We start from the raw sequence: 25,260 nt of genomic DNA, 5'->3' as shown, positions 1-25,260 counted from the left end.
AATACAAGATCAGTGGTTCTCAAACCTCTCCTTGGCGACCCCCAGACAATTCAAAATTATGTTGTAGCTCTGAACCAGCTCACGTTATTCACCTAGTCAAGAGTTTGCTATTTAGTTGACAAGTTGAGTCAGGTGTGCCTAACTCTGGCATAGATCAAATACATGGAACGGCTGGGGGTACCCAGGAGAGGTTTGAGAACCACTGCACAAGATACAATGATCTGCAGCATTACTACAGTATAACATACTAGACTGTCTCACCTGTTGCATGGGGGCTGCCCCTCGTCGTAGAAGGTGCTGATGCTGCTGGTAGCTAAGCAGGGAGAGATGCGGTGGGTCGGGGGGTAGCCCAGACGGGGTCAGCTGGTGGTGGGGAGGGAGCTGGGAGGGGTGGTGATGCTGCTGGGGAATGGAAGGGGGAGGAGGGAGACCAGTGGACCGGTCATCAGGCCCGGCTGGACCCCCCACACTGGCGATGGCCGGGTCCGCCCCGAGAATCAACATGGCTAGGGACTCGGCTAGGTCGCCTCCCCCCCTCTCCTCCAGGCCCGGAGGGGGCATCGAAGAAAGGGGGTGATGTGGTGGTGGGAGGGAAGACGGATGGGGGACGCGACTGGCGGGAGGAGGAAGGTGAGCAGTGGAGGCGTTTCCTCCTCCCATTCCCCCCATCCCTAGTGTCCCTAGCCCTAAACCTCCGAGTCCATCGTTCTTTTGTTCTTCGAGCTCGGCTAGCCGCTTGTGCTCCTCCTGCCAGTCATCGTCTGTAGGAGGTAATACATCATTCCATTATCACAGGTGTCATCCATCCAAGTAATAAAGACTGACTGACAAATGGGGGATATTAACTGTGAATGTTAACATTAGCGATGAGGTAAAGGCCGATACTTATAATTAACCTACGGCGCCAGTGTGTTTCTGCTTTAGGCAATTCCTTTGTCATTGGCTAAATTGGCACGACAGAGATTTTACCATGACCACAGCATTGAAGCTAGCTAAAGCAGAAACAGACTTGAATACCCTGCGTGTATTGTATGCAGAAAAGGCTTGGATATATGTTGGATATAGTGTGTGCAGTGCAGATTTGCATAGTGTAAATTATGCTTTTGTGGAATGTACTACGTGCTGTAGCCTATTGCCTGTTCCTGAGTAGTTTACGAAGAAAATGTGAAACAATGCATCCGTTTGATGCTTTCCAGTCAAGTCATGTATAGCTGTACTTTATATGGCCTAAAATAAGTTCATATGGGTAAATTATGTATGTATGTACAGTAAAACATAGCATATTTTGATCAGTTATGAAAATACAACCGTTCATGCAGGAAAACAATTCTGGTCAAAGGCTGACATTTTGGATGTTTCAATTTTTCAAAAGACACAATTATAGAAATGGAGACATCGTGATTTTAGAGATAATGTAACAGCTCATGTTTAAGGGGACTACAACAGTCAATTTGTTACTGGGCTCTCACCATCAGGTTTTTCACATTATTCAAATTTAATAAAGTCACATTCACAATTCAACTGTCCACCATGTATTAATTGACATTAAAAGGAGATATACATTGGGGCTAACAATAAATCTAGGACAAAAACTTTCATGACCTGATATATTTTTTTTTAAAGCCCACTAGACGACTCATTTGTCGTCATTCTAAACGTCATGAATAATGGAAAGAAAAATGCTGTTGGGTGTTGCGCAATAGCCTACACAATTGTGCAGTGGACTAGGTGTCCAATCCGACGCACAGAATCGTATGAAAACACCCAGCAGCCGTTTAGTGCCAATCGCGCACACATGGGCGCGGACGAAAGAGTCACCGACAAAGGAGCTCACTTCTGCTGGCGAGAAAATACAAAAACGTTGCGGAGGTGCTTCATTAGATGGTAACGCCTTCTGTGCTTATGTCATTCAGAACAAGAAAAGTTTGTGGTTGGCTCAGTCTTTCATGCTTGTTAGTATGCCACCAAACGACATGCTATAGCTAAGCTGACCATGTGTCTCAAAACAGTAGAGCTGACCCCATTTAGTCTACTTTTTGGTCGATAGGCTGTTGATCAACCAAGATTTTTTGTAGTTGAGCAGTCTAAAATATACAGTACCAGTCAAAAGTTTGGACACCTACTCATTCAAGGGGTTTTCCCCCTTTACTCTTTTCTACATTGTAGAATAGTAAAGACATCAAAACTACGAAATAATACATATTGTTGTAACCAACAAACAAAAAAAAAAGTTAAACAAAACATGTTTATATTTGAGATTCTTCAAAGTAGCCACTCTTTGCATTGATGAAAGCTTTGCATACTCCTGGCATTCTCTCAACAAGCTTCACCTGGAATGTTTTTCCAACAGTCTTGAAGGAGTTGTCACATATGCTAAGCACTTGTTGGCTGCTTTCCCTTCACTCTGCAGTCTAACTCATCCCAAACCATCTCAATTGGGTTGTGGTCAGGTGATTATGGAGGCCAGGTCATCTGATGCAGCACTCCATCACTCTCCTCCTTGGCCAAATAGCCCTTACACAGCCTGGAAGTGTGTTGGGTCATTGTCCCGTTGAAAAACAAATGATAGTCCCACTAAGCGCAGACCAGAAGGGATGGCGTATCGCTGCAGAATGCTGTGGAAGCCATGCTGGTAAAGTGAGCCTTTGAATTATAAATGAATCACTGAGTGTCACCAGCAAAGCACACCCACACCATCACACCTCCTTTCACGGTGGGAAGCACTCATGCAGAGATCATCCATTCACCTAATCTGCGTCTCACAAAGACACAGCAGTTGGAACCAAAAATTTTGACATCAGACCAAAGGACAGATTTCCACCGGTCTAATGTCCATTGTTCGTGTTTCTTGGCCCAAGGTGTCTTTAGTAGTGGTTTCTTTGCAGCAATTCGGCCATGAAGGCCTGTTTCACGCAGTCTCATATGAACAGTTGATGTTGAGATGTGCCTGTTACTTCAACTCTGAAGCATTTATTTGGCCTGCAATTTCTACGGCTGTTAAATCTAATGACCTTATCCTCTGGGTCTTCCTTTCCTGTGGTGGTCCTCATGAGAGACAGTTTCCTCATAGCGTTTGATGCTCTTTGAGACTGCAGTTCTTGACATTTTCCAGATTGACTGACCTTCATGTCTCAAAGTAATGATGGACTGTCATTTCTCTTTGCTTATTTGAGCAGTTCTTGCCATAATATGGACTTGGTGTTCTACCAAATAGGGCTTTCTCTGTATACCCCCACCTTGTCACAACACAACTGATTGGCTCAAACGCATCGAGGAAAGAAAATCCACAAATTAACTTTTAACAAGGCACACCTGTTAATTTAAATAAATATATATAATATATCCCATTTAGCAGACGCTTTTGTCCAAAGCGACTTACAAGTCGGCTGGGGCCACTACTTTTACATATGGGTGGCCCCAGTGGGAATCGAACCCACGACGCTTGGCGTTGCAAGCGCCATGCTCTACCGACTGAGCCACACAGGACTAAATTCATTCCAGGTAACTACCTCATGCAGCTGGTTGAGAGAATGCCTAGTGTGCAAAGCTGTCATCAAGGCAAAAGGTGGCTACTTTGAAGAATCTCAAATATATTTTGATTTGTTGAACACTTTTTTGGTTACTACATAATTCAATAAATCAAAATCAAAAGTATTTGTCAAATATACGTGTTTAGCAGATGCTATTGCAGGTGTAGTGAAATGCTTGTTTCTAGCTCCAACAGTGCAGTAATATCTACATTTCACAACACACACATATCTAAAGTAAAGGAATTAAGAATATAGAAATAGTTGGGCGATGTTAAATATAGTAGAATAGGTTAGACCAGGGGTGCCCAGACCCTCTCCCTTATGAGGTCTACTTTTTATGGTGGATTAAACTGAAATTGCAACCAATCATGGCCGGTTGTGATACAGCCAACCTAACTAAGAAATACATTTGACGATAGAATTCTCCCTCCACCCTCCTTGTAGGCAAGTCTATTGTCCAGCTACCTGCTAATAGGCATAATGGCATTGTACAACGTGACTGTGTTTGAAAGAGTATTTTCCAGTAAGCAACCATTTGTTTACCTTCATTAAACAACATTGTTCCAATATTTCTGTAATTCAGTGATTTATTCCCATAGTAATTTGTTATGGATCCATAACTAATTAAATAGGCATTTTGAAAGAGTATTTTTTACCATTATTTTATTAACGAAAGCATTAAGATGTCATTCTTAGTTACATTGTTTTATTTGAACGTGCAGACTGGCACTTACAGAATAAAACAGCAGGAACGTTTTCCTAGTCAGCACCACTAATAGTGCAATGCCCCTAAAATGTGTTGCTCTGTGCTACCCAGTGTGGAGGGGTGGGGTCCCCCAATGGGCTAGGTCCGTCTTCTGTGTGTAGCTCTGCGGCCCATCCTTTGCCCCCTCCCCTTGAACCTCGCTTGCTTTCAGAGGATACAGCTGGAGAACTACAAGGCAATCCCATTGTACGCCACTCGGGAGTCATGACCAATATGCAGTTGAAGTCGGAAGTTGACATACACCTTAGCCAAATACATTTAAAATCAGTTTTTCAAATTCCTGACATTTAATCCTAGTTAAAATTCCCTGTCTTCGGTCAGTTAGGATCACCAATGTCTTTTAAGAATGTGAAATGTCAGAATAATAATAGAGAGAATGATTTATTTCAGCTTTTATTTCTTTCATCACATTCCCAGTGGGTGAGAAGTTTACATACCCTCAATTAGTATTTGGTAGCATTGCCTTTAAATTGTTTCATTTGGGTCAAACATTTCAGGTAGCCTTCCACAAGCTTCCCATAATAAGTTGGGTGAATTGTGGGCCATTCCTCCTGACGGAGCTGGTGTAACTAAGTCAGGTTTGGAGGCCTCATTGCTCACACATGCCTTTTCAGTTCTGACTACACATTTTCTATAGGATTGAGCTCAGGGCTTTGTGACGGCAACTTCAATAATTCGACTTTGATGTACTTAAGCCATTTTGCCACAACTTTGGAAGTATGCTTGGGGTCATTATCCATTTGGAAGACCCATTTGCGACCAAGCTTTAACTTCCTGACTGATGTCTTAAGATGTTGCTTCAATATATCCACAGAGATCATACGTTTCCTGTAGTTCATGACCAGGTTTGCACACACTGGGATTTTGGCCCAGTCCTCCATACAGACCTTCTCCAGATCCTTCAGGTTTCAGGGCTGTCGCTGGGCAAAACGGACTTTCAGCTCCCTCCAAAGATATTCTATTGGGTTCAGGTCTGGAGACTGGCTAGTCCACTCCAGGACCTTGAGATGCTTCTTACGGAGCCACTCGGTTGCCCTGGCTGTGTGTTTCGGGTCGTTGTCATGCTGAAAGACCAAGCCACAACCCATCTCCAATGCTCTTACTGAGGGAAGGAGGTTGTTGGCCAACATCTCACGATACATGGCCCCATCCATCCTCCCCTCAATACGGTGCAGTCGTCCTGTCCCCTTTACAGAAAAGCATCCCCAAAGAATGATGTTTCCACCTCCATGCTTCACGGTTGGGATGTTGATCTTGGGGTTGTACTCTTCCTCCAAACACGGTGAGTGGAGTTTAGACCAAAAAGCTCTATTTGTGTCTCATCAGACCACATGACCTTCTCCCATTCCTCCTCTGGATCATCCAGATGGTCATTGGCAAACCTCAGACGGGCCTGGACATGCACTGGCTTGAGCAGGGGGACCTTGCATGAGCTGCAGGATTTTAATCCATGACGGCGTAGTGTGTTACTAATAGTTTTCTTTGAGACTGTGGTCCCAGCTCTCTTCAGGTCATTGACCAGGTCCTGCCGTGTAGTTCTGAGCTGATCACTCACCTTCCTCATAATCATTGAGGCCCCACGAGGTGAGATCTTGCATGGAGCCCCAGACCGAGGATGATTGACCATCATCTTGAACTTCTTCCATTTTCTAATAATTGTGCCAACAGCTGTTGCCTTCTCACCAAGCTGCTTGCCTATTGTCCTGTAGCCCATCCCAATCTTGTGCAGGTCTACAATTTAACCCTGATGTCCTTACACAGCTCTCTGGTCTTGGCCATTGTGGAGAGGTTGGAGTCTGTTTGATTGAGTGTGTGGACAGGTGTCTTTTATACAGGTAACAAGTTCAAACAGGTGGAGTTAATACAGGTTATGAGTGGATAACAGGAGGATTTCTTAAATAAAAACTAACAGGTCTGTCAGAGCTGGAAATCTTACTGGTTGGTAGGTGATCAAATACTTATGTCATGCAATAAAATCCAAATTAATTACTTAAAATTCATACAATGTGATTTTCTGGATTTTTGTTTTAGATTCCGTCTCTCACAGTTGAAGTGTACCTATGATAAAAATTTACAGACCTCTACATGCTTTGTAAGTAGGAAAACCTGCAAAATCGGCAGTGTATCAAATACTTGTTCTCTCCACTGTATATAGGGCAGCAGCCTCTAATGTGCTAGTGATGGCTATTTAACAGACCACACCACGCTATGGAGAGCCCTACGGTTGTGTGCAGTGCAGTTGCCATACCAGGCGGTGATACAGCCTGACAGAATGCTCTCAATTGTGCATCTGTAAAGGTTTGAGGGTTTCAGGTGAAAAGGCACTGTTGCGCCTTCTTCACCACACTGGGTTGGTGGACCATTTCAGTTTGTCAGAGATGTGTTCACAGAGCAAGTTGAAGCTTTCCACCTTCTCCACTGCAGTCCCGTCAATGTGGCTCGGGGGGTGCTCCATCTACAGTTTCCTGAAGTTCTTTGTTTTATTGACGTTGGGCAAGAGGTTATTTTCCTGGCACCACACTCCCAGGGCCCTCACCTCCTCCCTGTCGGCTGTCTCGTCATTGTTCGTAATCAGGCCTACTATGGTTGTGTCATCTGCAAACTTGATGATTGAGTTGGAGGCGTGCATGGTCACACAGTGATGGGTTAACAGGGAGTACAGGAGGGGGCTGTGCACGCACCCTTGTGGGGCCCCGGTGTTGAGGATAAGCAAAGTGGAGGTGTTTTTTACCTTCACCATCTGGGGGGGCAACCCATCAGGAAGTCCAGGACCCAGTTGCACAGGGCGTGGACAGACCCAGGGCCTCGAGCTTAATGATGAGCTTGGAGGGTACTATGGCATTGAATGCTGAGCTTTCGTCAATGAACAGCATTCTTGCATGGGTATTCCTCTTGTCCATATGGGATAGGGCAGTGTGATTGCGTCGTCTGTGAATTTATTTGGGCGGTAAGCAACTTGATGTGGATCTAGGGTGGAAGGTAAGGTGGATGTGATATGATCCTTGACTTGCCTCTCAAAGCACTTCATGATGACAGGAGTGAGTGCTCGGGACGGTAATCATTTAGTTCAGTTACTTTTGCTTTTTTGGGTACAGGAACAATGGTGGCCAACTTGAAGCAGACTGGGATAAGGAGATTGAATATGTCCGTAAACACTCCAGCCAGCTGGTCTGAGCATGCTCTGAGGACACGGCTCGGGATGTCGTCTGGGCCGGAAGCCTTGCGAGGGTTAACATGCTTAAAAGTGGTACTCACGTCTGCCACGGAGAAGGAGCCCACAGTCCATGGTAGCAGGCCGCATCGGTGGCAGTGTGTTATCGTCAAAGCAGGCGAAGAAAGGAAGATGGTGTCCACAACGTGGCTGGTTTTCCCTTTGTACTTGGTGAAAATATGTCGACCCTGCCACATACATCTCGTGTCTGAGCCATTGAATTGTGACTCAACTATGTCTCTACACTCACATGTCGCTTGTTTGATTGCCTACGGCGGGAATAACTATGCTGTTTGTATTCGGCCATATTCCCAGTCACCTTGCCATGTATAAATGTGATGGTTCGCACAAATGCTCCCATCTATCCATGGTTTCTGGTTAGGGTAGGTTTTAATAGTCACAGTGGGTACAACATCTCCTATACACTTTCTGATAAACTCAGTCACGTGGCCGTGTATTCGTCAATGTTATTCTCGGAGGCTACACTGAACATATTCCCAGTCCACGTGATCAAAACAATTTTGAAGCGTGGATTCCGATTGGTCAGACCAGCGTTGAATAGTCAATAGCAGTCAGCATTTGATTGTGAGGTATTCTTGGCCGGGAGAACAAAAGGACTTGAGTTTCTGTATGTTGTTATCACAATCACACCATGAGTAGTTAATCATGAAACATATAAACCCGTCCTCCTTCCCGGAGCAATATTTATTCCTGTCTGCACGATGAACTGACAACCCAACTGGCTATAGGACTCAGACAGTATATCCCGAGAGAGCCATGTTTCCGTGAAACAGAGGATGTTACCATCCTTGATGTCATTATCCAGAGACTGAACATTAGTGAGTAATATACTTGGAAGCGGTAGTCGGTGTGCACGCATCCTGAGCCGGACTAGAAGTCCACTCTGAGTACCTCTCCTCCACAGGCAGTGTTTTGGGTCAGCCTCTGGAATCATTTCAATTGCCCGTTGGGGTGTGAACAAAGGATCCGATTAGAGAAATTCCTGGTCGTAATGCTGGTGAGTTACAGCCACACGGATATCCAAAAGTTCTTCACAGCTGTATGTAATAGCACAAAACAATTCTGGCCTAATAATGTAAGAAATTACACAAAACAAACGAAATACTGCAAAGTTTCCTAAGAGCGAGAAGCACGGCAGCCCTATCTGTTGGCGCCATTTTAACATCTGTTATGTCATAGTTTTGATGTATTCGCTATTATTCTACAATGTAAAAATAAAATAAAAACCCTTGAATGAGTAGGTGTTATGAGGATTCTGTGTTATGCACTATAGCCTGTTACCATATATGTGATTGAATATTCTCTGCTGTTGGCTTGTGTGGATGTATGTATGTGTTATGCAACATAGCTGACTTGAAACATTGTTAACAGTTTCAGGGCCATGGGCCTTTCTCGTGATGGAAAAGTACAGAGTAGCATGAAGACAGGAACTGTGCAATGAGGTGGGGGGTGGCACATTCAGAGCGTGGAGTTGCGAGAACAAGCGGTCTTTTGTTAGATAACAGGAGCCAGGTGCGAGATAACGGTATCGAGCAGGAGCGCATAGATATTCTTCACAGCAAGTTACATCTATCAACTGGAGCGCTCGGGGGCTGGTACCAGCGCGTACGACAACAATCAATAATAGGCTGGGTGAGTCTAAACCACGCCCAGTCTCTACTGTGATAGACATTGTCCCAACCTGTCTGTTGGCCTATCACAGTATAAGAATACTGTTTACATACATCTTGTCAGTTCTCTATTTGCCCTGCGAGGTGGGACAGAGAGCCCGTATATACGAAAATTGCATATACCACTTATTGCTTAGCTAATAAAAAATACATAGTATACAATCGGTGACTCATTGTCATATTTATCCTGATACCAGATTCGAATTGACGCAATTCTAACAGTGTCCAAACATTTGACTGGTACTGTATATCTTTTTTTTATGGCACGAGACACCTGTCTGATTCACACCTGTCTCAGTGGACAAATGTATTTCGGAAGCCGTGGGGATGGCACACCAGTACCATCATTTGTAGATTTCCCATAAATTCCCATAATTCTAATCTACAATGTTTGTTTGGTTACAGTAATATATGTTAATGCATTCAATACATTATTATTACAATCTTTTACCATTCTCATTGTAGGAGTGGTCACATTATTTTGCAGACTGCACAATCTAGGCTACACTTGTGAGGAACAAGTTGGTTTGTTTCATTCCATTTAGGAGTTGTTAATGTATACATTGTCATTTGTTTGTAGCGCTCCTGTCAATGTTCAGTAAGGACGCGCACCTGATTATTCATAGAAGTAGGCCCAGGCTCCCTATCCTGTGCATAAATGTAGGCCTATAAATGTGCCCATTTGGAGATCTGATAAGATTTCTGATTGTCTTAACTCACCACCACTGTTGAACTTCAAAGCAATTTTCTCTTCACTTCAAACAGCAAGTAAACAGTCTGTTTTTACATCCATTGAGAATGACAATAGTTCCCCAGCTCTCTCCTTTTGATAGCCACTCAGCATGAAAGGGGGAATAAAATGTCATGCTCTGATCTGGTGGAAATCATAAAATAGGCCTACCTGATTACTTCTTATCCCCTGCACAAAACAGCCTACAGCTATGTCTGTCTGGAGCAGGAAAGTGAGGGTACAGAATATTTTATGCATTGTTGCATGTTTGCTCATGCCAGCTTCAAGAGACCCAAGTTATTAATAGTTGATACAATGTTTCAAGTTCGTGGCAGACAGGCCATACCTAACCATTGGGATTTATAGAATATTCTTTACCTGCTGGCTGCAATGTTTTGATTTGTTGGCTCTTGTAGGATATTTTTACATAGTTTGTAACGGCTATAGAATTTACTTTAAGAATTTTGATTTACCACATAATGACTGAGATATGAAGACTTTATTATAAATTAAACTGTTCCACGAAAAGGTGCATATAAAAATCACAACTGGCACGCAGATCGGTAGAAATGGTAAGATAAATTGGCACTCCAAATGGAATTGGCTGCCGATGCCTGGTGTAGCCTATTAGGAGCGTAACAGCAGAATCTGCGAAGGCCAGACGCAGCGGCGGGAGAGAGAGTCGGGAACAGGTTCGCTTCCTTTGCGTATCTAAATTATTTAATCAGCGTGCTCAAAACATCAGACAAGCTCAGTAGCCTACACATAGTTGATTTCATCGATTGGTCGAACGAACAGAAATTTGTTTTAGTTGAGACAGTCCTACAAAACAGAAAACGTTACCGTGCGTGAACTTTCTATTCTTTATGGGACCGTTTCTCAAAAGCAGCTTCAGCCTAGGCTAAACAGCTTTCGAGAACTCATGGGGGTGGGGGGGGGGGGTCTCAGATGCTCCATGTGAACCACAATACTGACGCTTTATTTTAACGTAATCCTTGCTTACCCTTTAAGAAACCGTTGGAACTTAACTTTAGTAGCAGCGAGAAATAATCTTTCAAATGCAAAAGCTACACTTACTGTAAGCGGTTTAGCAAAGTTGCATCCGGCTGTAAAACAGCCCTCCCACCGAGGTACCAAACATCCTCTCACCTTGCGTTTGCATTTCCATTTCTCCGGTCAGAAGCAGGTGTTGTTACTCAAAACACAGCTGGGCGCAACTTTGCTAAACTGCATACAGAAAGTGCATCTTTTGTATTTTACATTCCCCCCCCCCATGTTCATTTGAAAGTTACGCTTCAAATGTTTCCAAAACTGTAAAGTGTGCGAGTTGTATTTGCGATTATACAGAGGGCATTTCACTCACAAGGCTAAAGGGGACATCCAATGGCCCAAGTTTATTATTTTAGATTTGTCCATTTTATTTTTTTATTCCGTTTAGTTTGTTAGTTTTCAGGCCCGGTTTGCTAGTATATATTTAATTTTAGTTGTATAAAATATTAATATTTTGTTATATTATTCAGTTTAATGTGTTTTGTCAGTCAGTTGGTGAAAGACGGGCAAGTGACTCACCGATGGCCCCATCTCCGAAGGTGTCGTCATTAAACTGGTCAATCTCATCTTCTTCTTCTACCAGCCCTTCCTCCTTCTCCAGGGTACAATCTTCATCAATGGACTGGAGGGAGAGAGAACAGAGAGAGATGAGAGAGGGTAAGGAGGGAGGGATGAGAGAGGGTAAGGAGGGAGGAATGAGAGAGTAAGGATGAGAGAGAGTAAGGATGAGAGAGAGTAAGGATGAGAGAGAGTAAGGATGAGAGAGTGTAAGGATGAGAGAGTGTAAGGATGAGAGAGAGTAAGGATGAGAGAGAGTAAGGATGAGAGAGTGTAAGGATGAGAGAGTGTAAGGATGAGAGAGAGTAAGGATGAGAGAGAGTAAGGATGAGAGAGAGTAAGGATGAGAGAGAGTAAGGATGAGAGAGAGTAAGGATGAGAGAGAGTAAGGAGGGAGGGATGAGAGAGAGTAAGGAGGGAGGGATGAGAGGGATAGGAGAAAGAAGGTATGATAGAGATATGGAAGGATGACAGAAAGGAGCTATGGGACAGAAAGAGAAGCAACAAGAGATATTGATTGTTGTTGAAGGGAGGGGAGGTGATGAGGTCAAGAAATTTAAAGATTTAAGAACTAAGTCTAGAATGTTGTTTTTCCTCATGCAAAATTTTGTTTTTCAACAAATGTCAAAAATCCTTTTTTAGATAATTATAGTCAAGGCAGGTTTCTTAGCAAGCTCCTCAAGCAAAGCAAAAATTATTGACTTCATCCGCAGATGAGGCTCTGGGTACAATAGGAACGAAATGACTGCATAGTTTCCTAGGAACGCGAAGCGAGGCGGCCATCTCTGTCGGCGCCGGAAGTTAGGGCCACTGCCTGTTCACCCCACTATCATCCAGAAGGCGAGGTCAGTACAGGTGCATCAAAGCTGGGACCGAGAGACTGAAAAACAGCTTCTATCTCAAGGCCATCAGACTGTTAAACAGCCACCACTAACATTGAGTGGCTGCTGCCAACACACTGACTCAACTCCAGCCACTTTAATAATGGGAAATGATGTAAAATATATCACTAGCCACTTTAAACAATGCTACCTAATATAATGTTCACATACCCTACATTATTCATCTCATATGTATACGTATATACTGTACTCTATATCATCTTTATGTAATACATGTATCACTAGCCACTTTAACTATGCCACTTTGTTTACATACTCATCTCATATGTATATACTGTACTCGATACCATCTACTGTATCTTGCCTATGCTGCTCTGTACCATCACTCATTCATATATCTTTATGTACATATTCTTTAACCCCTTACACTTGTGTGTATAAGACAGTAGTTTAGGAATTGTTAGTTAGATTACTTATTGGTTATTACTGCATTGTCGGAACTAGAAGCACAAGCATTTCGCTACACTCGCATTAACATGTGCTAACCATGTGTATGTGACAAATAACATTTGATTTGAACGAAATGACAGATTTCCCTCAATTTGATAGCGAATGATTAGAACCATATATATATTATATTGTGAGTATTTCGTGAACCCACGTGGATGGGGGAGGTCAATGCTGCCAGCTAGTTACCTCTGCAACTAGATTGATTGGTGCCGCTAGTTTTGAAGTAACTAGCCCAAAGATATAACGTTACTGTTAAGACATTAACGTCAATGAAAATGTTAACGTTAGTTTAGAAGATAACTTGGAGAAGAACAGTCCAGCATTTCACAGGCAGAGTGATCCAAATCACCTTGGCTTTATCAATCGACTCACTTGTCAACAATACACTGTATTTCCATTTCAAAGAAAATTAGCATAGCAATTATACTTATGAACCTTATAATGTACTGTCAAACATGAGCCACCTAGCTAGCGACCTAGCTAGCCATCTTATCACCTATCAAGACCAAGTTTCCCAGACAAAATAGCGAACCAAAAAAGCTAGCTAACGTGGAAGGCTGCGCAAACTAGCTAGTTAGGTTACATCACACGGGATCCACGTCGATAGTATCGTACTTGGAACATTTCCTAATAAAAATCCAGCATTCTTTAGTACTTTTCTTTTAAGGTAAAATGTTGAGCCCGACAGCCATGTCCATACTCCGTTCACTGAACACCCAGGCCGGTGACAGTGGGGGACAAGGTGCCGGGGACAATTAGCCAGGGAAAGCTTGGTAGGCCGCACGGAGGAATTTTGTCAACAAGAGTCGATAAGTAAAAGGCAAAATCCTCCAGAAAATGGCCACATTTCAACTCGTCTTGAGGGAACGCGAGCTAAAATGTGTAGAGAAATTGCCAGATGTAATCTAAACACTGCTCACCTGAAAACGGAACATGTATCTTCAATCCGTGAAAGGTACAATTCACCCAAGTGTCTCTGGTGGAAGGCGGCGCGCAAATTACGCAGCATTGGGGTTCGCGTGATCGCGGCCAAGTCTATGTGCACGAGTACGCACACGGGGAGAGATTGAAGTCAAATGTCTGCTGTTTGCTGATGATCTGGTGCTTCTGTCACCAACCAAGGAGGGCCTACAGCAGCACCTAGATCTTATGCACAGATTCTGTCAGACCTGGGCCCTGACAGTAAATCTCAGTAAGACCAAAATAATGGTGTTCCAAAAAAGGTCCAGTCACCAGGACCACAAATACAAATTCCATCTCGACACTGTTGCCCTAGAGCACACAAAAAACTATACATACCTTGGCCTAAACATCAGCGCCACAGGTAACTTCCACAAAGCTGTGAACGATCTGAGAGACAAGGCAAGAAGGGAATTCTATGCCATCAAAAGGAACATAAATTTCAACATACCAATTAGGATTTGGCTAAAAATACTTGAATCAGTCATAGAGCCCATTGCCCTTTATGGTTGTGAGGTCTGGGGTCCGCTCACCAACCAAGACTTTACAAAATGGGACAAACACCAAATTGAGACTCTGCACGCAGAATTCTGCAAAAATATCCTCCGTGTACAACGTAGAACACCAAATAATGCATGAGATCAGAATTAGGCCGATACCCACTAATTATCAAAATCCAGAAAAGAGCTGTTAAATTCTATAACCACCTAAAAGGAAGCGATTCCCAAACCTTCCACAACAAAGCCATCACCTACAGAGAGATGAACCTGGAGAAGAGTTAAAGAGTTAAAGAGTTAACTCTTTGCAAACTGGAAACCATTTATCCGGAGGCTGCATTCATCGTTGTTGGGGATTTTAACAAGGCTAATCTGAAAACAAGACTCCCTAAATTTTATCAGCATATCGATTGCGCAACCAGGGGCGGAAAAACCTTGGATCACTGTTACTCTAACTTCCGCGACGCATATAAGGCCCGGCCCCGCCCCCCTTTCGAAAAAGCTGACCACAACTCCATTTTGCTGATACCTGCCTACAGACAAAAGCTAAAAAAAGAAGCTCCCACGCTGAGGTCTGTCCAACGCTGGTCCGACCAAGCTGACTCCACACTCCAAGACTGCTTCCATCACGTGGACTGGGACATGTTTCATATTGCGTCTAATAACAACATTGACGAATACGCTGATTCGGTGTGCGAGTTCATTAGAATGTGCGTTGAAGATGTCGTTCCCATAGCAACGATTAAAACATTCCCTAACCAGAAACCTTGGATTGATGGCAGCATTCGTGTGAAACTGAAAGCACGAACCACTGCTTTCAATCAGGGCAAGGTGTCTGGTAACATGACTGAATACAATCAATGCAGCTATTCACTCCGTAAGGCTATCAAACAAGCTAAGCGTCAGTACAGAGACAAAGTAGAATCCCAATTCAACGGCTCAGACACAAGAGGCATGTGGCAGGGTCTACAGTCAATCACGGACTACAGGAAGAAATCCAGCCCAGTCACGGACCAGGATGTCTTGCTCCCAGGCAGACTAAATAACTTTTTTGCCCGCTTTGAGGACAATACAGTGCCACTGACACTGCCTGCAACGGAAAAATGCGGTCTCTCCTTCACTGCAGCCGAGGTGAGTAAAACATTTAAACGTGTTAACCCTCGCAAGGCTGCAGGCCCAGACGGCATCCCCAGCCGCGCCCTCAGAGCATGCGCAGACCAGCTGGCTGGTGTGTTTACGGACATATTCAATCAATCCCTATACCAGTCTGCTGTTCCCACATGCTTCAAGAGGGCCACCATCGTTCCTGTACCCAAGAAAGCTAAGGTAACTGAGCTAAACGACTACCGCCCCGTAGCACTCACTTCCGTCATCATGAAGGGCTTTGAGAGACTAGTCAAGGACCATATCACCTCCACCCTACCTGACTCCCTAGACCCACTCCAATTTGCTTACCGCTCAAATAGGTCCACAGACGATGCAATCTCAACCACACTGCACACTGCCCTAACCCATCTGGACAAGAGGAATACCTATGTGAGAATGCTGTTCATCGACTACAGCTCGGCATTCAACACCATAGTACCATCCAAGCTCGTCATCAAGCTCGAGACCCTGGGTCTCGACACCGCCCTGTGCAACTGGGTCCTGGACTTCCTGACGGGCCGTCCCCAAGTGGTGAGGGTAGGTAACAACATCTCCTCCCCGCTGATCCTCAACACTGGGGCCCCACAAGGGTGCGTTCTGAGCCCTCTCCTGTACTCCCTGTTCACCCACGACTGCGTGGCCACGCACGCCTCCAACTCAATCATCAAGTTTGCGGACGACACAACAGTGGTAGGCTTGATTACCAACAACGACGAGACGGCCTACAGGGAGGAGGTGAGGGCCCTCGGAGTGTGGTGTCAGGAAAATAACCTCACACTCAACGTCAACAAAACTAAGGAGATGATTGTGGACTTCAGGAAACAGCAGAGGGAACACCCCCTATCCACATCGATGGAACAGTAGTGGAGAGAGTAGCAAGTTTTAAGTTCCTCGGCATACACATCACAGACAAACTGAATTGGTCCACTCACACAGACAGCATTGTGAAGAAGGCGCAGCAGCGCCTCTTCAACCTCAGGAGGCTGAAGAAATTCGGCTTGTCACCAAAAGCACTCACAAACTTCTACAGAGGCACAATCGAGAGCATCCTGGCGGGCTGTATCACCGCCTGGTACGGCAACTGCTCCGCCCTCAACCGTAAGGCTCTCCAGAGGGTAGTGAGGTCTGCACAACGCATCATCGGGGGCAAACTACCTGCCCTCCAGGACACCTACACCAACCGATGTTACAGGAAGGCCATAAAGATCATCAAGGACATCTACCACCCGAGCCACTGCCTGTTCACCCCGCTATCATCCAGAAGGCGAGGTCAGTACAGGTGCATCAAAGCTGGGACCGAGAGACTGAAAAACAGCTTCTATCTCAAGGCCATCAGACTGTTAAACAGCCACCACTAACATTGAGTGGCTGCTGCCTACACACTGACACAACTCCAGCCACTTTAATAATGGGAATTGATGGGAAATGTTGTAAATATATCACTAGCCACTTTAAACAATGCTACCTTATATAATGTTACTTACCCTACATTATTCATCTCATATGCATACGTATATACTGTACTCTAGATCATCGACTGCATCCTTATGTAATACATGTATCACTAGCCACTTTAACTATGCCACTTTGTTTACATACTCATCTCACATGTATATACTGTACTCGATACCATCTACTGTATCTTGCCTATGCTGCTCTGTACCATCACTCACTCATATATCCTTATGTACATATTCTTTATCCCCTTACACTGTGTATAAGACAGTAGATTAGGAATTGTTAGTTAGATTACTTGTTGGTTATTACTGCATTGTCAGAACTAGAAGCATAAGCATTTCGCTACACTCGCATTAACATCTGCTAACCATGTGTATGTGACAAATAAAATTTGATTTGATTTGATTTGATTTCTTAACTAAGCAAGCTGGTCCTGGGGCTCTGTTCACAAACACACCCTACAGAGCCCCATGACAGCAGCACAATTAGACCCAACCAAATCATGAGAAAACAAAAAGATAATTACTTGACACATTGGAAAGAATTAACAAAAAAACAGAGCAAACTAGAATGCTATTTGGCCCTACACAGAGAGTACACAGCGGCAGAATACCTGACCACTGTGGCTGACCCAAAATTAAGGAAAGCTTTGACTATGTACAGACTCAGCGAGCATAGCCTTGCTATTGAGAAAGGCCGCCGTAGGCAGACATGGCTCTCAAGAGAAGACAGGCTATGTGCTCACTGCCCACAAAATGAGGTGGAAACTGAGCTGCACTTCCTAACCTCCTGCCCAATGTATGACCATATTAGAGAGACATATTTCCCTCAGATTACACAGATCCACAAAGAATTCGAAAACAAATCCAATTTTGAAAAACTCCCATATCTACTGGGTGAAATTCCACAGTGTGCCATCAGAGCAGCAAGATTTGTGACCTGTTGCCACGAGAAAAGGGCAACCAGTGAAGAACAAACACCATTGTAAATACAACCCATATCTATGCTTATTTATTTTATCTTGTGTCCTTTACCATATGTACATTGTAAAAACACTGTATATATATATATATATATATATATAATATGACATTTGTAATGTCTTTATTGTTTTGAAACTTCTGTATGTGTGATGTCTACTGTTCATTTTTATTGTTTACCTTACTTGCTTTGGCAATGTTAACACATGTTTCCCATGCCAATAAAGCCCCTTGAATTGAATTGAATTGACTGCGACGCACGATTTACCACAACGTTTAAGTTCATGCAATGTATTATTATATGTGACTAGGTGCAAGGTAAGGTCCATTGACATACATTTGAATCTTGCCTTCAAAGTAACCTGAAACACTATTGGGCACGCACCGTACTCTACAGTAAAGCTAATGCAGACATGAAAACTCACATAGTCCTGAGCAGGGTTCTTATGACAATTTTCAATGTGGTTTCCTCAGCCTGATGAACCCTTCCATGGTCGTCCCTCCCTCTCACCTGTTACCTAGGCAACAATCAGTCCATTGCATAAGACTATGTGAATAATCAATCTGTCACAGTCGCAGACGAGCCACCACATCTTCAAAAAGTAGTGAAGAGGCAGCCTCTTGTGTCTGTGTATGTCTATACAGTGCTTGACAGACCAAAATCAGTGTTGATATTCATTTTCGGTGCAGGTACTGTTCATATTTAGGTGCTGGAGCGCCACAATACCTTTGAGCAAATATTCTATAAGAGGAACAGGAGCTCAAGCAGTGGAAAATTTGAGGTCCTGGTTCTCAGCTCTGGTGAGCTCCCCAAGTCAAGCACTGTATGGGTGTGTGTGCGTGTGTGTGTGTGTGTGTGTGCGTGTGTGTGTGTGTGTGTGTGTGTGTGTGTGTGTGTGTGTGTGTGTGTGTGTGTGTGTGTCCTTGCTTGTGTGTGCATAGGGTTTACCTATGCAACAGTGTGTTATGAACATGACTATGTGCATGTAAATCTTGATGGAGCAAACATTACATTTACATTTACATTTAAGTCATTTAGCAGACGCTCTTATCCAGAGCGACTTACAAATTGGACAAACAATTTTTTTTTAGATGCATGCCTGCAAAGCCAATACACAACGCTAAACAATACATTAATTGCACTATAACAGCGACAAGCGGTGCCCACAAACTGTTTGGGCCTTCATAAAGCCGTCCCAACAGCAGAGCTTTCTTTCCAGCAAAATGGAGTGAATCCTTACCACTGCTACACCTGGCTATCAGCGGAGCCTTGTCTGGCAGCGAAACAATTCATTCAGCCTCATTTACAACCTTTAAAAAAAACATAGCTGATATGGCTGACCATATCTCCCTGGCATATTGCATCATTTTTGCAGCAGCAGCATATAAGACATTTTTGGACTCACCTTGTTGTGCGGCAGTCCTCCGTTGGCAAATTTGTATCAAAGAAAAATATTTAGAATTCTGGATGACCGTTCAAAACATATTTTCCCAGTCTGACTTCTGGTTTGCCACTGTCACCAATTCCTTCCAAACAATTCATTGTTCCATTTCATGTAATGTTTGTGTCCAATGGATGATTTTATTCACCTTCAGTTAAGAACAAATTCTTATTTTCAATGACAGCCTAAGAACAGTTCTGCCTGTTCAGGGGCAGAACAACAGATTTGTACCTTGTCAGCTCAGGGATCTGAACTTGCAACCTTCCGGTTACTAGTCCAACACTCTAACCACTAGGGTACCCTACCGCCCCAATGAGCACTGATACGTTTTATCTATATTTTCTCTTCATATGACAAGGATTAAAAAGGACTTACCAGTAGACTTGATTCATGAGTCATGCTGATGACTGCAAGTTAAGATTGTGAAAGTATGATGTTGACATCATCAGTCCAATCAAAGATATTGTACATATAACGAGATTTGATGTCACTTCTGTGGCCAATGACCTTGATCCTTCTTGGAAGGGCACTTCTAATCTAAGTATATGGATTGGGTTAAATGTGGAAGACACATTTCAGTTGAATGTATTAAGATGTACAACTCCCTACATTATAGCAAAAAATGTAATCTCTCTTGTTTTTTATCGCCACCTCGCTTCGCGTTCCTAGGAAACTATGCAGTTTTTTGTTTTTTTAAGTGTTATTTCTTACATTAGTACCCCAGGTCATCTTAGGTTTCATTACATACAGTCGAGAAGAACTACTGAATATAAGAGCAGCATCAACTCACCATCAGTACGACCAAGAATATGACTTTCGCGAAGCGGATCCTGTGTTCTGCCTTTCACCCAGGACAATGGAATGGATCCCAGCCGGCAACCCAAAAAAACGACTTTGTAAAAGAGGGAAACGAAGCGGTCTTCTGGTCAGACTCAGGAGACGGGCACATCGTGCACCACTCCCTAGTATACTTCTCGCCAATGTCCAGTCTCTTGACAACAAGGTTGATGAAATCCGAGCAAGGGTAGCATTCCAGAGGGACATCAGAGACTGTAACGTTCTTTGCTTCACGGAAACATGGCTCACTGGAGAGACGCTATCGGAGTCGGTGCAGCCAGCTGGTTTCTCCACGCATCGCGCCAACAGAAACAAACATCTTTCTGGTAAGAAGAGGGGCGGGGGCGTATGCCTTATGGCTAACGAGAAGTGGTTTGATCATAAAAACATACAGTGCCTTGCGAAAGTATTCGGCCCCCTTGAACTTTGCGACCTTTTGCCACATTTCAGGCATCAAACATAAAGATATAAAACTGTATTTTTTTTGTGAAGAATCAACAACAAGTGGGACACAATCATGAAGTGGAACGAAATTTATTGGATATTTCAAACTTTTTTAACAAATCAAAAACTGAAAAATTGGGCGTTCAAAATTATTCAGCCCCTTTACTTTCAGTGCAGCAAACTCTCTCCAGAAGTTCAGTGAGGATCTCTGAATGATCCAATGTTGACCTAAATGACTAATGATGATAAATACAATCCACCTGTGTGTAATCAAGTCTCCGTATAAATGCACCTGCACTGTGATAGTCTCAGAGGTCCGTTAAAAGCGCAGAGAGCATCATGAAGAACAAGGAACACACCAGGCAGGTCCGAGATACTGTTGTGAAGAAGTTTAAAGCCGGATTTGGATAAAAAAAGATTTCCCAAGCTTTAAACATCCCAAGGAGCACTGTGCAAGCGATATTATTGAAATGGAAGGAGTATCAGACCACTGCAAATCTACCAAGACCTGGCCGTCCCTCTAAACTTTCAGCTCATACAAGGAGAAGACTGATCAGAGATGCAGCCAAGAGGCCCATGATCACTCTGGATGAACTGCAGAGATCTACAGCTGAGGTGGGAGACTCTGTCCATAGGACAACAATCAGTCATATATTGCACAAATCTGGCCTTTATGGAAGAGTGGCAAGAAGAAAGCCATTTCTTAAAGATATCCATAAAAAGTGTTGTTTAAAGTTTGCCACAAGCCACCTGGGAGACACACCAAACACGTGGAAGAAGGTGCTCTGGTCAGATGAAACCAAAATTGAACTTTTTGGCAACAATGCAAAACGTTATGTTTGGCGTAAAAGCAACACAGCTCATCACCCTGAACACACCATCCCCACTGTTAAACATGGTGGTGGCAGCATCATGGTTTGGGCCTGCTTTTCTTCAGCAGGGACAGGGAAGATGGTTAAAATTGATGGGAAGATGTATGGAGCCAAATACAGGACCATTCTGGAAGAAAACCTGATGGAGTCTGCAAAAGACCTGAGACTGGGACGGAGATTTGTCTTCCAACAAGACAATGATCCAAAACATAAAGCAAAATCTACAATGGAACGGTTCAAAAATAAACATATCCAGGTGTTAGAATGGCCAAGTCAAAGTCCAGACCTGAATCCAATCGAGAATCTGTGGAAAGAACTGAAAACTGTTGTTCACAAATGCTCTCCTTCCAACCTCATTGAGCTCGAGCTGTTTTGCAAGGAGGAATGGGAAAAGATTTCAGTCTCTCGATGTGCAAAACTGATAGACATACTAAATGACTAAAATGTGAAATGTAATGTTATGTTTTTACATCTTTTTTTAATCAATAAGATATTATTGATTGTAGTATAATTGTAGTAAAGATTGTAGTAGGTTGGAGTAGTAGGTTTCTCCTTTTGTTTGTGTAGGTGAGAAACGCGTGCAGAGCAGCTAGGTAGTCTTGAATGCAGCGTGAGCAAAGTGGTACATTTCCTCCAGGTACATCTCACACCCTGCAATGAGCGGCCTACACAACCTGTGGAATGTGGAACTTTTGGAGCCGTCGATTCCGTGTTCCTTCATATCGCTCTCGCTGAATATGAGGCTTCCTCTCTCCAGTTGTAGAAAACACAGCTTCCATAGCTTATGAACAACCTCTCTGATTGCTTCTGAGTGTTCACCATTTTGATTGTTCTTCAACCCGATCTGAACAAGCTAAAAGTGAGTGTATATTTGCATCAGAGTATCTATCCCTACACACTCTCCCCCAACAGTGATTTCTAAAATGGCCACCAACATCTCACAGCACAACGGTGTCTGGCACAGGATGCAGAGGGGTCTCGCTCTCTGACGTCATGGACGAGTGGAAGTGGTTGATGAGGTCACACATTTTTGCCTAAATTATGAAGAGATACAGTATGTATATATGCCTACAAGAGAAACATTCTGAATGAAACTAAATCTATCATCTCTAGTGAACTTAGCTCTAACTGTTGTGTGTGCAGTGAGATGAGCTACAGAAGCAATGTCAATAGGAAGTAGATTCAGTATATACAGTGCAATTGGAAAGTATTCAGACCTTAACTTTTTCCACATTTTGTTGTGTTACAGCCTTATTCTAAAATTGACTAAATCGTTTTTTTTCACTCATCAATCTACACACAATACCCCATAATGACAAAGCAAAAACTGGATTTGAGAAATTCTTGCACATAAAAAAAACAAAACTGAAATATCACATTTACATAAGTATTCAAACCCTTTACTCAGTACTTTGTTGAAGCACCTTTGGCAGTGATTACATACTCTAGTCTTCTTGGTTATGACACTACAAGCTTGGGACACCTGTATTTGGGGAGTTTCTCACATTCTTCTCACAGATCCTCTCAAGCTCTGTCAGGTTGGATGGGGAGAGTCGCTGCACAGCTATTTCCAGGTCTCTCCAGAGATTTTCGAACGGGTTCAAGTCCGGGCTCTGGCTGGGCCACTCAAGGAGATTCAGAGACTTGTCCTGAAGCTACTCCTGTATTGTCTTCGCTGTGTGCTTAGAGTCACTGTCCTGTTGGAAGGTGAACCTTCACCCCCAGTCGGAGGTCCTGAGCGCTCTGGTGCAGGTTCTTATCAAGGATCTCTCTGTATTTTGCTCCGTTCATCTTTCTGTCGATCCTGACTAGTCTCCCAGTCCCTGCCAATGAAATAAATCCCCACAGCATGAAGCTGCCACCAACGTCCTCCAGACGTGATGCTTGGCAATCCAGCCAAAGTGTTCAATCTTGGTTTCAACAGACCAGAGAATAATTTAATTCAGTTAAATTAAAATGCCTCTACTATTCTATATTATTATTATTACCATATTATATATTTTTTAACTTTTATTTAACTAGGCAAGTCAGTTAAGAACAAATTCTAATTTGCAATGACGTCCTACCAAAGGGCAAAAGGCCTCCTGTGGGGACTGAGGCAGGGATTAAAAATAGAAATATAGGGCAAAACACACATCACGACAAGAAAGACACCACACCACTACAACAAGAGAGACCTAAGATGACAACATAGTATGGCAGCAACACATGACAATACAGCATGGTCACAACACATGGCAACAGCACAACATGGTACAAACATTATTGGGCACAGACAACAGCACAAAGGCAAGAAGGTAGAGACAATAGTCGATTACGCTAAGTAGCCACAACTGTCATTAAGAGTGTCCATGATTGAGTCTTTGAATGAAGAGATGGAGATAAAACTGTCCAGTTTGAGTGTTTGTTTGTAGCTTGTTCCAGTCGCTAGCTGCAGCGAACTGAAAAGAGGAGCGATCCAGGGATGTGCGTGCTTTGGGGACCTTTAACAGAATGTGACTGGCAGAACGGGTGTTGTATCATTATTAGGTGTAGTAGTTTATACATATTAGGTGTAGTAGTCTATACAAATATACTTCTACATAAAACATCGAACATGGCGTTATATACAGTACAAGCATATAAAATATTGTTGAAACGATAGATTTTCATGACAAACTCTTAAAACGACTAAACCTGTATGCAAATATTCAAAGTTATTATATTTAATTAATCACTGACATTTCATTCAATATTGGAAAAATGCTACGGTTCCCTGAATACATTAGGTTAACCCACAAGTTGACCCTGGCCTGAGGTCTTAAAAAAAAAAGTATAATTAATTGGCTATTCTAAGCACTAAGGTTAAAAGGGTATGTGACATTTTTTTCCAGAGAAAAGTGATATATTCTTTGGTATCTGGAAGAGTGACCTGTCCGATTCATTGAAACTCTTCGGTTTAATAACTTAATGGAATTTATTTTAATTGCTCTATAGAGGAAGAGACAAAACAAGAGGTTTACTCCACCCACAAAATCTGTCCACGAAAATAAGCCCACGAAGTGAGAACATTTTGTGTTGAGGTCAATGAGTTTTGAATTTGGTCAACAAAAAATGTAATTACTAATTTGCTACGTGAGACTTACTTGAACTAATAGAAGTTTCATAATGGTTAGGTTGTTATGAATGCACATGGCATTTCGGCAACAACAAAAAAACGACTTTATATCAGAGTTGTGCTTGTTGTCATAGAGATAGATAGAGGACTCATCTTGGATATATGTTGTTTTAGCGTGGCCAATACCATTGAGGGGTTCAACCATTTTAAGGTAGTCAACTGGGTGGGGATTCTAATGAGATGGGACTAATCAGCTAATGAAGAAGAAGACTGGCTAATTTAAAATGGAAATAGCTTCAATGAGGCTACCCATGCTGTTACAGATTCTATAATGGCACAGATACAAAGAAGAGTCCTCTGTCTATCTCTATGTTGGGTTTTATTGGGAATTGCAGAAAAGGGCTGTCCCAGGATGCCTGACCCTAACTGGACTCAGGGGCTGTCCTCTGATTTAGTTCAACTCAAAAGGGAATTGAAGTTTCCTTCATTAAAGCAGTCCAAAATTACATCACACAATTTTACAAACAGTATCATACTCACTCATTCATCTTATACAACAATTAGATGTAAACCTAATATCTGAGGCTATTATATAAACAGTGTTATGGCAATGTGGCCACACCGTCTCCCATGAGCTTC

At 43.0% G+C, this 25,260-nt stretch overlaps 1 protein-coding gene across 1 annotated transcript in view; it reads right to left on the bottom strand.

The window, feature by feature from the left end:
- Positions 1 to 13,917, bottom strand: part of LOC135507799 (protein PAT1 homolog 1-like) — a 29,077-nt gene extending 15,160 nt beyond the window's left edge. The window contains exons 1-3 of the mRNA XM_064927464.1: positions 13,809 to 13,917; positions 11,498 to 11,600; positions 262 to 761 (exon numbers count right to left, since the gene is read on the bottom strand). Coding sequence (XP_064783536.1) covers positions 262 to 761; positions 11,498 to 11,600; positions 13,809 to 13,823 — 618 coding nt within the window. The 5' untranslated portion in view covers positions 13,824 to 13,917. The remainder of the gene's footprint in view (positions 1 to 261; positions 762 to 11,497; positions 11,601 to 13,808) is intronic.
- Between the last annotated feature and the right edge of the window lie 11,343 nt (positions 13,918 to 25,260).

The sequence above is a fragment of the Oncorhynchus masou genome, chromosome 21 (assembly GCF_036934945.1).
Source record: "Oncorhynchus masou masou isolate Uvic2021 chromosome 21, UVic_Omas_1.1, whole genome shotgun sequence".
NCBI lineage: Eukaryota > Metazoa > Chordata > Actinopteri > Salmoniformes > Salmonidae > Oncorhynchus > Oncorhynchus masou.
The sequence above is the reverse complement of the archived record's forward strand: the minus strand, read 5'-3'. Positions and strand labels throughout refer to the sequence as shown.